Here is a 14,144-nt window from a genome sequence, read left to right as displayed (position 1 = left end):
ACCCCGCCCACCCTTTCACCGGCTGCCCCAGCCCCACGGGCTCAGCCAAGGCTGGGCAGCAGCAGCGTGTGGTGCTAGGAAATGCCACCGGCGGAGCCGTTGGAGGTGCTGTCCCTACTCGTGCCTTGGCCCCATGGGGGCCTCCAGCCAGGCGGGGACCTGGCAGAGGGAGGGAGAGGATAAGCCGCTTCAAAACTCCAGATGCAGCAGTTAAAAAGAGGACAGAGGCAATGATCCTTCAAATTGCCACATCTGTATAATCTGCCTTTTATTTTCTGCTTCATGAAGTTTTATTTCCTATTATTTATTCACCTCCCCGCCCTCCCCTCCCCCGCCTCCGCTCCTCCTTAGCAGGCGACATGCTCAGATGGGCCCTGAGCCTTGGCCTGGGTCTCAGCCCACCCCCACCCAACCCCCACCCTGGGCCGGCTGCTGGGAGAAGGCACCTGCTCCCCCCTCCTATGGCGCCCCCCCCATCCTTGTGCTGCGGCCCCTACAGGCCCCTCCCTCCACCCTCCAAGGGGAGCTTGGCTGCAGTGTGATGGGGGGAAGGGATCAGGGATGTGAGGCCTGTCCCCCAAGACGGCTGACACTGCCACCACCACTTAGCAGGAGCTTATGGGAAAGAAGAACCCAAGGCCCTGGAACCCACAGCCAGGGGGTCTCCATCCCTATGTACCCTCTCCCCGCCCTCCTCTCCTGTGCCTCGTTTCCCACCCTCAAGGCCTCTTCCTTCTGCTCTTCCAGGCTGTGGTCAGAGAGCTGGGTGGGGGGCGGCCTGCTGAGCAGGGGCGTGTTGAGATGGGAAGAAGGGGGACCAGCCAAGCCTGCACTGGGAGGGACAGCTGCCCAGCTGTTTAGGACCTGAGCCCCCTTGTCCTGCAGGAACAAAGAAGCCGCTCTGAGAAAGACCCAGGTCTTCAGGTCCCCGGCCCCCTGCTAGTGGCAGGCCAGGCTGGAGTGCGGGGAGAGGGTGTTTGGGAAAGATCGCCTACATTTTGCACTCCCCTCACCTAGCACCCTCCTTATCCCTCCTGGGGACACACAAGCACAGGAGAACAGCCCTTTTCTGGAAAGAGAGGTTTGGCTTTTAGGCCCTGGGGGTTCAGGGTTTGCCGTTGGTGTTCCTAGTGGCTGCTTCCTGGAGAAGCCAGGGATGCCAGAGAAAGGCCTGGCAGGGGCAGGGAGGATTTCGCAAATATCTGAAACCTGAAGGCACTTCACATCACCTCTCTCAAGGCCTTCATCACCTTCCCGCCTTGTTCTGTCGTAGTGGCTTTCAGTAAAATCTCAGTTCTAAGTTCGGAGGGAGGTGGGGTGGGGTGGGGTGGGGGATGGTGTAATCCAATCGGATTCATCTTGTTTTCCAGTAGATGCCTGTCACAGTCTGGCACATAGTAGGTGGGTCGGGAAAGACTCCCAAATGAATGAATGAATCAGTGGATGGGAGGGCTCAGCAGACTTTTCCTGCCCCAGCCTCTGTTAACTGTGGCTCATTAGTCTCACTCTGTTTTCTGCCCCAGCCCTGGAATCCTTTTGAAGCCTGGCTTAGTTCCTCCAGCTGAGACGGGGCCCCTGGGCGAGCAGGGCACCAGAAGCCACCCCGTCCCCACCCAACAGAGACGCGATTCCAAATACGGCAATATGGTGCTTCCTATGGGGTTCAGTGGAAAATTACCTGGGGAATTTGGAAGAAAGAGGGCTTCATACCTGAACCAGTCAGATGAGGCCGGTAATGCCTTTCACTGACCCAGGCAACCACTGAATCACAATGTTAGGGCCGGACATCATCTCGGCCCAAGCCACACATTTTACAGCTGAGGAAACTGGCCTCCCCTGGGGTCTCCAATGGGGAGGAGATGGGGAGGGGCCAGAGCCCTGCACCCCAGCTCTGGGCTCCTTAGCTCCACTCGCTCTGGGGGAGGGGTGGGAGAAACAGAGGTGATGGCCAGGGGCCCCGTTATGATGACAAGAACTAGCAGGTTCCAGTACCCCCCCCAGAGTCAGTCTACACTGGCAGGCGGAGCAGCCCTTTTCCTTGGCATCGGCAGCTAGTTTCACCAGCCCTTCTTTCTTTCTTCAGCGTTTCTCTTTCTCTTCCCTTCTTTCCGTTGGGGGGGAAATGAGTTTCCATTCAGACCAAGCTCACCCCTTCAGGGACAATTTCTTTCCCCGCGGGGGCAGCAGATCCCCTGGAGGCCGATGGATAGATCGGGCCCAAGGAACGTTCTGGCCACACTCCCTGGGCTGGGGCCGCGGGGTGCTCTCCTCTCCCCAGGGGGGCATATGTGGGGGAGCCGAGGCCTCCCAGGAGATGGGGTGGGGGGCGGGGGATGGAAGGGTGGAGGGGTGGGGGGGCACAGGCTTGGAGGTGGTGGGATGATAGGAGACCTGAACGTGACTTCCCGGTCCAAGCTCCGGGCAAGGCCCGGGCCGTAAGTTAAGCTTGCTAACAGTGCCCCCCTCCCCAAGGCAAACAAACGAAAACCAAACAAAAAAAGATTTATTTGCAAATGAACAGCGGCTCCCGTAGGAGGCCTGGGCGGCGGGCTGTGGGCCCGTGTGCGTGACTGTGAGCGCCCGGTGGGCCCGGCTCCCTCACGCGGGGGAGGGTGCCTTGGCTGTGGGGGAGGAGGACGTGGAAGTGGGGGGTCTCGGAGCGGGTGGGGGCCGGAGGCGCGGCGGGGGGAGGGTGTTGGCTTCACGCTGGTACTAGTTTGATTTATCCCTAATGAGTTCTCAGCACATGGCTGCTCCCGGCGCACTCCGGGGGCCAGCGCGGCCTCCCGCGGGCCCCAGCCCGCCCCGACTCCAGAACAGCCGCCGCTCGCTCAGAAAAGAGCCAATTTCCACACTGCACAGTCCGCTTCACTCAAGGGGAAATCACATTTCCCTGGGAGAGCCGCAGGCAGTCACTCCACAGCCTGGCCAGCTGCCACCAGGCACAGATGCGGGGGAGCAGGGCCCCGCTTCCCCTCTCCCCTCGCCCAGAGCCCCGCTTCCCGCCGCCCGCGGGCCCCGAGCCCCTACCCCCAAATCTCCGGGCAGCCTCTCAGCGGCCTCTGCTGCTTTGCAAGACCAGGAGAGAGGGTGCCGTCCAGGGGAGGATGCTGGCCCGGAGGGGACCGGCCTTGCCCGCTTCCTCCGGCTTCTTAGAAGGCCAGGCGGCTGGTTCCGTCCAGGGGCTGGGGCACGTGGAGGCGGGGTTGAATGTGGTGGGTCTGCCTTCAGGAGACAAGGCCTCCGTGCCTGTGTCCCACGGTCCCCCCAAACAGCCAGAGGAACAGAAGAAGGTAATGAGAAGAACAAGAAGCCAAAAGATAAGCAGATGGAGAGAAGAGACGCGCGTCCTGGCATTTGTGGAGCAGGACGCAGGACCTCTAAGCCCTTCCCGAGCGGTCACTTCCTCTCTCACGTGTCCACACCCCTGCGGGACGCAAATGGGGGCGGAAGGAATCCTTTGCTCCGGACCCAGCGGAGGAGGAACTGGAATAAGAAACTAAGAGATGAAAAATGTCAGGACAAAGAGGTGAGAGAGGTTGAGGGACGGGGTTCTCCACAAGAATCACAGCTATGGTCACTCAGCTTGGTCACTCCCTGTGGAGGGTGACGCATGGACTGCGGGCAGAGGAACAGTTAGATCCCCTATAGATGGAAGTGCTTTGTGACCCTAAAGGTAGGACGGCAGCTGCCAAGGGATGGCCGGAAGAGAAACTCACGGCCAAGGACAGCGGAAACGGGGTCAACCCGGTGCTCCTGGGCCCAGTCCTACCCACCTCCGCCTGTAGCCTGACCTCTGGGCCTTCCATCCAGCACTGTTTGCCCTGTCAGGAGAGCATGGAAGTGCCCTGGGTGCTCACGTGCCTGCCATCCCTCCCCACAAAGTAAAAGCCGCCTGAGGTCTCTGCAGAAGCCTGGCCACATCCAGGCATCAAGGCCCTAGATTAGGATGCAGAGTTGGCCTTAGATTAGGGGTTGGGCTGTGGTCCCTGCTCCTCTGAATGACCTTGAAAAAGTCAAGTAATCGTTTGCTCTCAGTTTCTCCACGTGCAAAATGGGGCCGATGGTCAGAATCAGAGACAAAAATTGATATGAATGAGCTTTATAAACAAAGACTAAGCCTATGTGGAGGATTAGGACGTCTTCTGAGGATGAGGGACGATGGGGGTGGGGGGGGGGGCAGTTAAGTAGGGAGTGAAGGGGGGCCGGGCAGGGGCCCCCAATCCCCCTTGGCCTCCCTCTGCTCCTGAAGCTCAGTCCCACCGACCAGGGGCATCGTGGTCTCTAGGCCCCTCCTCCTGCACCCACCCCAAAGGACAAGGACATCAGGAGTCTCCTAAAGAGGACCTAGGTGGGTACACGTGTGCATTGGGGGAGGGAAGCAGGAGAATGACGCGGGCCGGCAGGAAAGCAGCAGCCCTAGCAAGTGCCTCGACTTCCCTGGTCTCCTATTTCCTGTCTGAAAACTGTGGCCACTGACTGCTCTTGCCTGAGCTTGTTGCCAGGGTGAAGCGCGTGCCCGCACGCGAGGGACGGAAAATTCACTTTCTTTGCTAACAACTCGTGGCAAGGATATTGGAGAAGGGAGAGAGGGGTTGGAACCCGCCTGGGGCTGGCCTTGGAGGCAAGACTCGCAGCCGCCCCAGTCCTCACCCCTGCAGGCTGTGGGGTCAGACTGGAGCGTCCACACAGCTCCAACCCACCTTAGAAAGCGGGGGGGGGGGGGGGGGGGGGGGGGGGTGGGGGGGTTCTGTCTGCTCCACCTGGTGGCCCCGGGGGTGGGGGGTTTGAGCCGCTCTGTGTCTTAGCCGGAAGCTGTTCAGCTGCCTGCGGGGGCTGCCTGGCCCACTCAGACCTCTCGGAGCTTCTGGTACCCTGGGCTGGCCCCGCTGCGCTAGGAGGGGCAGAGGGGGTGTGGGGAGGTGTGGTGGGCGGTGGGGGTCACTGAAGGGGATGGAGTGAAGATGAAATGATGGAGCAGGAGCTGGGAGAGCTGCCTGGAAAGCTGAGGAGGCCTCCCCACACCGGCTGTGACTGGGATTGCTTTGGTTGCGAGGCAGGTGGGTGCCTCTCTCGCCCGCTCAGGCCCAAGCCTCACCTCAAATCCTCCTCCGCACACGCCCTACTCCCGCAAGTCTTCGCAGAAACCAGGGCCTGACCTTGCTCCCCGGCAAACCGACCCCCTCACACGCAGCTACTCCCGGGTGCTTCCCACATTCCCGCGTGTCCTCCCTCCTCACAATCCTTTACCCCCGCCAGGGCCACCCCAACTTCTCCCAACCTGCCCCCAGTGCTGGGGCACCTCAAGTCGTCGCTTTCCCCCAATACAGAAACGACTCTATTTTCTGAGACCCAAAGGGGGACCATGGTTTGACCGTGGATCGAACGTCTGGACAGGCACCGTCTAGTAGGACACATGGCCGTTGGCCCACACCACACACTAGCCAACCCCCGCTTTGAGCACAGTGCCCTGAGATGTTCAGCTCACCTCCGAGAAAGGGAGGGGAGTTCAGAACCACGGTTACCTGCGGCAAAAAAGCACAGCCCAAGTCCCTTTGTCATTTGGGGGTTGGAGAGGGCCTGCCAGGAGCACCAAGTGTTCCCAGAGAGGGTTCTGTCTGCAAATGCAAAATCGGTCTGCAGGCTCCTTGGGGCACCATGCATCTCAAAGTGATCTTGGAACCAGGTCGGGGGCACTGTCTTAGGGCACTCAGGGACCCAGAGGTTCGAGATGATGAGGAGCCTCAGATACAATGGGATTCAGTCCTGCTTCCATGCTCATAGCTAGAGGCGAGTGCTATTCTTGGAAAATGAGCCTCATCTCAGATCCCCTCAGAAGAGGAGACGGGTTTTCTCTGCGTGGCTCTACTCTCGTGCCATCCTTGGCCAGCATCCTTGGCCTCTTTTTAGGGCCAAGAGGCCTATCTCTCTGCCTCAGCCCTCCTAGTCTTGGAGTCCCTGGTGGGTGAGGAGTTTCCTCTCCGACAACCTCCGTTTGCTGCCCTGTCGTCAGCATTCACCTGGGCACATGCTACACAGAGCCCTGCCCCTAGTTCCTGCAGTGTCCCCGGTGGAGAGGGTCCCCACAGGCCAAGCACCCTCGTGGGGGCACAGCCCTTGCAGTCACCATTTTATGTGACCCTTGTTCTCCAAAACTTCTTAGAAAGGGATTGTCTGCCCTGCGGCCTCCCTCACCCCCTCCTGGCCCTGCACGCCCAGGGCCACCCATTGCTCGGTCTTTCCAAGAGGACTTGATTGAACCCCACCCCCACCCCCACTTCCCACCTGGGGCAAGTTATTTCATTTTGCCGGAGCCTCAGTTTCCTCAAATCTCGAATGGGGCTAATCCCGGCTTAATTTATGGGAGGCCCTCCACACGGAGCCTTGCACACAGTAGAGCCCGGGAAATGTCTTCTCCCTCCTGTGACACCACAGGGCGCCTGGGAGCGGTTACCTGGGCTCCGGTTTACAGTCTTCCCAGAACCTTCACCAACCCTCCCGCTGATTCTCTGGCTTCCTGTGAATAACAGGAGCAACTACTTGTGGGGAGTCTACGATTGGCCCGGCATCGTGCCATGTGCTCATTTTAATCTCACATTCACTCACAGTGGAAATCAAAGCTTAGGATAAGTGGCTGCCCGGAGTTAAACATCTATTAACAGAGGGAGAGGGAGAATGCCAAGTCAGGGCTCCTGGGCATCAGACGGTCTTTCAACCCCCCCCCCCCCCACCCAACTTGAGTTCATTGTCCACAGGGCTCTGGGGTTCTCTGGAGAAAGCCCAGACCCAGGGTGCTTCCTTCCCCAGCTGACCCCAAAGCCTGAGACCAAGAGTAATGGTTTATTGAGTTATGTGGTAACGGTGGGTTGTCTTTAAAAAAAAAAAGAAAGAAGCGTCAAGGAGAGAAAGCCCAACATGGCAGGGAGACAATTCACTGAGAGGCCAAAGTCTAGGGGTGGACAGAGGGAAGCTTGACCCAAACAGAGCTTCATTTACAGTATTTACAGTCAGGCTTCTGGGGCAAGGGCTGCGAGGGGGCCAGAGGGGGAACCTCCATTGCTGGCTTCAGGGGGTCGCCTCAGGGTCTTTTCCGTTGCTGTGGGCTTGGGCTGTAGGCTGCATACCTGGCTTGGCAGGGGCTGTGGGGAGAGGGAAGCGGTCCCCGGCAATTCTGCCTCATTCTGCCCCCGGGGAAGGGCTGCAGCTCACTCCCCAGGAGCCGGGGCCCTGGGGAATGTCTGTCTCAAGCTGTAATAGGCCGACTGGCTGGCAAGGAATGATCCACCGGAGGAGAACCTGGGGCGTGCTCACACATTCTCAGCAGCAGGCGAAAGGCAGGCCCTTGACCGCCAGGTGGAGCTTCTGGCTGACTCCACCGGGCCCTCGGCCCGTGGCCAGGAGGGAGGCGCGAAAGAGCCAAGCAAGCCGAGTGGAGGAGGTGGACGGCCAGAGCCTCGGCTGTGGGGCAGGCTGCAGGTGACGGCCAGCGGGGCTGTGGGGGGACAGCCTCCGCGCCCGGCTGTGGTGTGCGGGCTGGACAGAAGTGCTTACAGCCCAGGGCCGCCAGAGCGCGTTGATGGAGCCACAGACGCCTTTGCGGCCCTAAGCCCCTCGTGGGCCGCGAGCCGTCCGTCTCAAGCTCCTCGGCGGTTCCCTCCTCTCTCCACATTTCTCCTCCAATTCTGTCTCTTTTGGAATGGGGCGGTGCTCTCTCCCTGGAACTCCTGCCCCTCATTGCGGAGTCTTTAGAGGACAGTTTGGCCTTCTCCAAAGTCATCCTGTCTTTCATGGTTCATTAAATCAACCACACAGGGAGTGAGCCGCAATGCTGGACGTGTGGTTATTTTTCATGTAATAAATAAAGATTCCTTTGTGTGACTCTCTGGGGCCTGTCCCAGGCCAAGTCCTCCTGTTGCTCAGTTGCTCCCACTGTCCCCATGGCAACTACAGGTGGTCAAAGGCCGTGGCAGTGGTGGGCGGTGCGCTTGGCCTTGATGTGGAACTGTAATAATATGGGGAACCTGGACGTGTTTTAAAAAAAAACAACAACAACAACACTGCTGGTCAGAAGGGGAAATTGCACCACAGCCTTCCCCTGCATCTGCTAACCTTTAAGACAACACAAGTTAATCATCTACCCCTCCGGCCTATCTGATCATCAAAGATTAACTCCTCTCTGGGCCTATTTCCTCCTTCCCTGGCCTCACCTTTGGGTTTCTGGCCAGAATGAGAACTGTTGGCTTCTTGCCCCTCCCCCCACGATGGCTTTGACCTTCAACACCCTCCTTTTCAGGGAGAGGGCAACTGAGAGCAGTTACATCTGGAACCTTGAAGAACCAAGAGCACCTGGGGATCACTGGGGCCTTCCCCAACCTTGCATACACAGTGTGAGGTCAGAGAATCTTCTCCTTAGGGCCCAGAAGGACTAGAATCCTGACTGGCCATGGGGGATGTGCGTTTGAGGATCCCCACAGGGAGGCTCCCTACACCTGCGGGATGCTCAGCCCAGGAAGGCTTGGCGGGGAGGTGCCCTGCCCCTGGCCCATCTCAGCACCCTCATCCTTTCTGGCTAAATTGAATGGAAAGGTGAGTTGGAGTTGACCCCATGTGGCAAACAGAGCCCAGGTTAACCACCCTCCCAGTCATTTTTGGAATGCCAGAAGGTAATGGGAAGAAAGGGGGTTCTTGGGGGATGGCTGGTCCTGCCAGGCCCTTGGGGTGGGCCACACTTGCTCCACTGCTCCTCTTGGGCTCAGGTTTGTTCTGAGACCCTCAAGGTCATCACTCAGGGAAACTCTGGTGGGATTCTTCAAGCCACTTATGGGGCTTGGTTTCCTAAAAAGCTTCCTTACCCAGCCCATGGCCCCAGGGCAAGAGAGGGATGAACAGGAGCCCATAGCTCATCTCTGGACCTCCATCCTGAAGGGTGTCCACATCTCAAGCCAAATATCAGGAAGGTACTGAACAAAGGGTCCCCGTATGAGGGTTCTGGTGCTGGATAATGAGTACCAGTGCGCCACTTAGATGGTTAATGTGTGTGACAGGACGGCCTTATTTGCACTCCTGTAGGGCGTCCTTGCCTCAGTGTCCCTGCTGCTGCGCTGTGAGCCCCTGAAGGCAGGAAGTCCACTCTTAGACTTTGCTGGAGTCCACCTTTGCCCTTCCAAGGCCTGAGCCCTGAATCTCACACAGAACCAAGATTTCAGAGACATGGCCTCAGGCAGTAGGAGGGAGAATGGTGCCGAGAAGTCTCTTGCTTGTGTGCTCTCCCTCCAAACACCTAGGTACTTGGCCTTCCCTCTACCTGCTTGGACTGCCAAGAACACCTGTCTCCCAGAAGCCCTCCATCTAACCTGGGCCTCCGGGCTGCCTTTCAGGCAGACTTTTGGCCCAGTCTTGTACCCCAACCCTGCCCCACACAGCAGAGGGCCTGGGCGGCCCCGAGGGGACTTACTCAGCAAGCTGGAGTTGGGGAAGCGCCAGGCCTCGCCGTAGGAGGAGTAGGGGGTGTGGCCGTAGGCATTGCCAGAGTATTCACTTCCTGTTGGAGGCACACAGGTGAGAGGCCTGTGAGGTGGACATACCAATGTAGGCTTGGGGGTGGGGGAGAAGGGTCTGCAGGGCTGGCACTGGGCCAGCCCTGGGGGCACGGACAGCCAAGGCAGAGACCATGTGAGCTCAGATGTCCCTCAATCCACCCTTTGGGGGCCCCTCAGCCTGCATCAGTTTGGACAGGTACCAGAGGCGCCGCCCTGACAAGCTCAGTCCTCCCAGGTAGCCCAGGAGGGACGTGATATTATTGTGCCCATTTTTCAGGTAAAGAAGCTAAGGCCTGGCGACCTCTAGAAGCTCACACAGCTGAAGGGTTTGGTGATGTTTGGAAGCTGAACTGTGTCTCCGGCGCCCAGGTTCTACCACTTTTTCTGGGCCTGGACCTTCAGCAGAAGACCTTTCCAGGAGGGGCAGAAGGGAGTGAGCGGGGTCACAGAAGCAGCCATAGAAAGAATTAGCACGTACAAACTTTTTAGCCTCCCTAGCTCTGAGTTTGTTAGGGACGGGTGTGGGGTGTGTGTGAGGCCGTGGCGGCGGGGGAAGGGGGCTGCTGAGGATTAGAGGAAGGAGCCCAGGGAGGAGCCCTGCAAGGCACCAACCTCTTAGGGACTTGCTCTGAGGACGTGGGGGTCCCATCCTAAGTCGGCCACTTGAAGCAAACTCAGTGCATGACTTCCAACACAGCAAATCAGATCACCTCTTTCTGTGAGTGGATTCTTGGCTTTACCAAAAAGGAAGGACTTACCAAAGAAATGGCATAAGGATTCCCTTAAGTAACAACAAACCCAAGCAGACCGCACCATTACCATGGGTACTTGGTGGGGAGCTTAAAGTCTGCAAAACACGTTCCCATACACTATGCTCCTTTGTCCTCATCAGCATCCTATGCGGCACCCATTAATATGGCCAATTGATAGAAGAGGAAATTGGAGTGCCGCAGGATTAAGCAGTTTGCCTCAAATCAAATGGCAGAGCAGAACTTGGCCTCAGGGCTCTTAACTCTGAATTTCGGATAATCCCTTTATGTGCTTCTGAGACAGTTTCCTCTGAAAGCCAGGTTCCTGCCAATCCTGCCAAACCATGAATATCTGCACCGCCTTTCAGAACCTCATCCGCTATTGGGAGCTAAGAGCCTTCGGTGGCTTCTGGTCTCCTTCACCGACACTGGAAGGGAAGCTTGAAACTGCCTGACTCTGGAGCCGGCCTGCCTGGAATCAAATCTCTGCTCCCAAATCTCCTACTTCCTAGCTGTATAACCTTGGGCAAATCACTTAACCTCTCTGAGCCTTGCTGTCCTCATCCGTAAAATGGGACGAATTATTGTCTCTATCTCATGGTGTTTTAGGGAGGATTAAATCGGATAATATACGTCAAACGTTTAGCCCCACTCTTGGTATGTAAAAAGCACTCAAGAAATGCTAGCTTTTACTATTTTCTCATCAAGCAGGCGCTAGAATAAAGCTCAACCGAGGATCACGAGTGAAGAAACTGCTCCCCAGAGAGGGAAAGACATTTACCCCAGATCCCCTGTTCAGTTAGAGCCTGCACTAGAATCATGCGCCCTAGCTCCTACCCCAGGGCTCTTTCTTGTACCCCACAATGGAAACTGTTCCCCATTAACCGCTGTTGTATCCTCGATTTGCCTGGTTTCAGAACACCCTAGAAGGAAGCTGATTCTACATGGGCTACACAGCCGGGGCCTCTAACCACAACCCCCACTCACCCCACCCCCCTGCCCAGTGCCAAACACTACTGGCTTCGAAGGACAAGGAAGAGAGGTGGAAAATACAATGTGTTTCCTCTCTCATTTTGTCACTTATTCATGCATTCACTCACTCACACACTCATATACTGAACACACATTCACCAAATACCTATGTGCTTCGATCACACGGAAGCTGGCAGAAGGGTTGGGGCACAGGAGGCGGCACGCACCTGGGTGCCGCGTCTTCCCACCACCAGACCCGTCAACCTGCATGCAACCCCAGTGGATGAAATGTTTCTGCATCCGTGAAAGGCCAACCCGTCGTCTTTGCTCCGCATCCCACCCCTCTCACCTTTCCAAGGACTTTCCCCCTACAATCTATCCCCTTTTTTCCTGCTTCAGCAATCCCTCCCTTTCTAATTCACCACTTCTTCCAGGCAGCAAACATGCTCTGCCATCTTCTCTTTTAAAAAATTCTCTTCCTGCCGCGTATCCCCTTTCTGTGCTCCCTGGTCTCTGCCCTCACCTCCTCATTCCCCTCCAGACAGGCCAGTGCTGATCCCCTGACATCCCCACAACCTCCATCCTGATCATCCCAATGGTCACTTCGATGCCCACCCCACCCCCTCAACCTCCTAGCCAACCTTGATTCAGGTCATTGCTCCCTCTATGCCTTTGGGTTTCACGATGCCTTTGCCCTTAGATCCACTGTTCCCTCCCACTCACTCTCCTTGCTGGTGTCTTCTCTGCTCCAGCTCTAAGTGCTGAAGGCTTGGTCTGTGAGCCTTCTGTGATTTTCCATCCACATTCTCTTTCTAGTGATCTTGTCAAATCACTTGGCATTAAATAACAGCTTGGAACAATGGCTGAAATTTATGTCCTAGCCAGAATTCGTTCCTTCAGACATATATCAAGTGCCTACTGACTTATTAAACCGGGTATTTGGAGGTGTCTCAATCCTATTATGGCCCAGTAGAACTCTTGATTTCCACCTGCCACACATTCTATCCCTCCCTCTCCTGGTCTCCCATATATATACTCGCCAGCACCACCATCCACGCATTTTCCCAAGCTTCAAGCCTAGGAGTCATTCTTGCTTCCTCTGTTTTAGAACCCCCACAGCCAATTCACCAAGTGTTGTTGGCTGTACCGCTAAAATACCTTCAGTGTCTCTTTTGTCCTCCCTCACTGCTTACCCCCCGCCCAGCCCAAGCCACCAAGGTCTTGCAGGAACTATTACGGTTGTCCGTCCCCTAACTGGTCTCTGTGCTTCTTCTTTTGACTGTTTACCTTCCAGTCCCACTAAGCTCCTCCCAAGAAGGAAACAGCAGTCTGTTTCCCAGGCAGTTGTCTTAAAATTTGACCCAGCCACTACCAACATCCCCTCCTTTTGTAGTGCCTTCCCCATTTACTCGTTGTTCTTGGATATACTCACCAACTCCTTTTTAAGAGTGATCGCGCTAAACTAGTTCCTGCCTTGGGGCCTTTGCACTTGCTGTTCTTTCGGGCTGGGGATGGTTTGCTCTAGTTTATCACTTGGCTGATCACTTTGAAAACCGTCTCAAAGAGGTCTCCCCTGTTCACCCAATCTAAAGTAGTTATTTCCTCTCCCCGTGGCTCTTTAATACATCATCCAACTTTACTGTCTTCACAGCACTTGCCACTATCTGAAATGATCTTGTTTACTCATGTGTTGACTTGTTTACTGTACTTTTTTCTTCATGATTAGGTTGTAAGCTCCATGAATAGAGGGGCCTCCTGCCTTCTTCCCTGCTATATCCTCAGCATCCTATACCATAGATATTCAACCAGTATTTGTCAAGTGAAAAAGAGATGAATGGATGAAAGGACGCAAGAATGGTTTAAAGGCTGGAAACTGGATGATGGATGATGGAAAGGTAGACAGATGAAAGGATGGATGTATAGAGGGATATATGGATGGATGGATGAATGGATGGATGGATGGATGGATGGGTGGATGGGTGGATAGAAGGATAGATGGACCAATGAAAGGATGGATGTAAGAAAGGACGGATAGATGAACGGATAGAAGGAACTATCAATGGAAGGAAAAAATGGAAAGATGGATGATGGATGGATGGAAAAATATGTATAAAGATGCATGGATGGAAAAGTGAGTAGATGGATGGACGGATCCATCTATCTGGAGTTGTCAGTTCAGCTCTAGAACTGGTGTGAGGGTCATCAACTCTGTTAATGGGGCAGGACAAACAACAACAACCATGAGAAGGCACAACAGATGACGAGCGGACAGGAGAAGTCTGTGTCCTGGTCCTGTTCTTGTGTCACTTTGCTATAGCCTGCGTTGTCATTTCTAGTATTGGGGGAGGCAGTATGGTGTAGTAGAAAGAACCCTAGATTTGAAGTCAAAAGACCTGGGTTTGAACAACTCAGTCACATGGTATAGTTCGTTAAGGCCCTGAGCACACTGCTTTGCTTTTCGAAGCTCGTTTCCTCGTCTATATTAAACTAGAATGATACCAGCTTCCTAATTTTATGGTGAGGATTCAAGAGGAAAGTTATATCTATGAATGGCCAGGCACACAGGAATTAACGATCTTTTCCTTCCTTCCACAAACGATTGAAGAATGCCCACCGGCATGCCTTGCTTTAAGCATGTATTATGCATCTAACACACAGTCGGCACTCAGTGAAGTTTTTATTAATTTTAATAGAAGGAATCGCCGTTGAGTCCCCTGGGAGATTGCGGCTACTATAGAGATGGACAAATAATTTTTGTGCAAAAAGATTCCTTAAGGATTAATTTGTACCACGGAGTTCCTAGGAACCAGATGATACACTTAAATAGTATTGCATTTTCTGAAACCTGATTTACATACGACTTACTGGAAAGTCCACGCACTGC

The 14,144-nt window shown here is 55.4% G+C and overlaps 1 protein-coding gene across 10 annotated transcripts in view; it reads right to left on the bottom strand.

Annotated features, from left to right (window-relative positions):
* Positions 1–6,826: 6,826 nt before the first annotated feature.
* The window catches only part of PAX8 (paired box 8), a 59,768-nt gene continuing 52,450 nt past the window's right edge, over positions 6,827–14,144 (bottom strand). For 7 of the 10 annotated variants that reach the window (XM_019827558.3, XM_045054550.1, XM_045054549.1 and 4 more), the window contains 2 exons: positions 9,455–9,541; positions 6,827–8,021 (listed from right to left, as the gene is read on the bottom strand). In XM_019827558.3, the coding sequence (XP_019683117.2) occupies positions 7,945–8,021; positions 9,455–9,541 (164 nt within the window). In that variant the 3' untranslated portion in view covers positions 6,827–7,944. The remainder of the gene's footprint in view (positions 8,022–9,454; positions 9,542–14,144) is intronic. The other 3 variants (XM_045054545.1, XM_045054547.1, XM_045054546.1) reach the window with 1 other exon arrangement.

This window comes from Felis catus, chromosome A3 (genome assembly GCF_018350175.1).
Source record: "Felis catus isolate Fca126 chromosome A3, F.catus_Fca126_mat1.0, whole genome shotgun sequence".
Classification (NCBI taxonomy): Eukaryota; Metazoa; Chordata; class Mammalia; order Carnivora; family Felidae; genus Felis; species Felis catus.
Note: the sequence above shows the minus strand (reverse complement) of the source record. Positions and strands in the feature narration are given on the sequence as shown.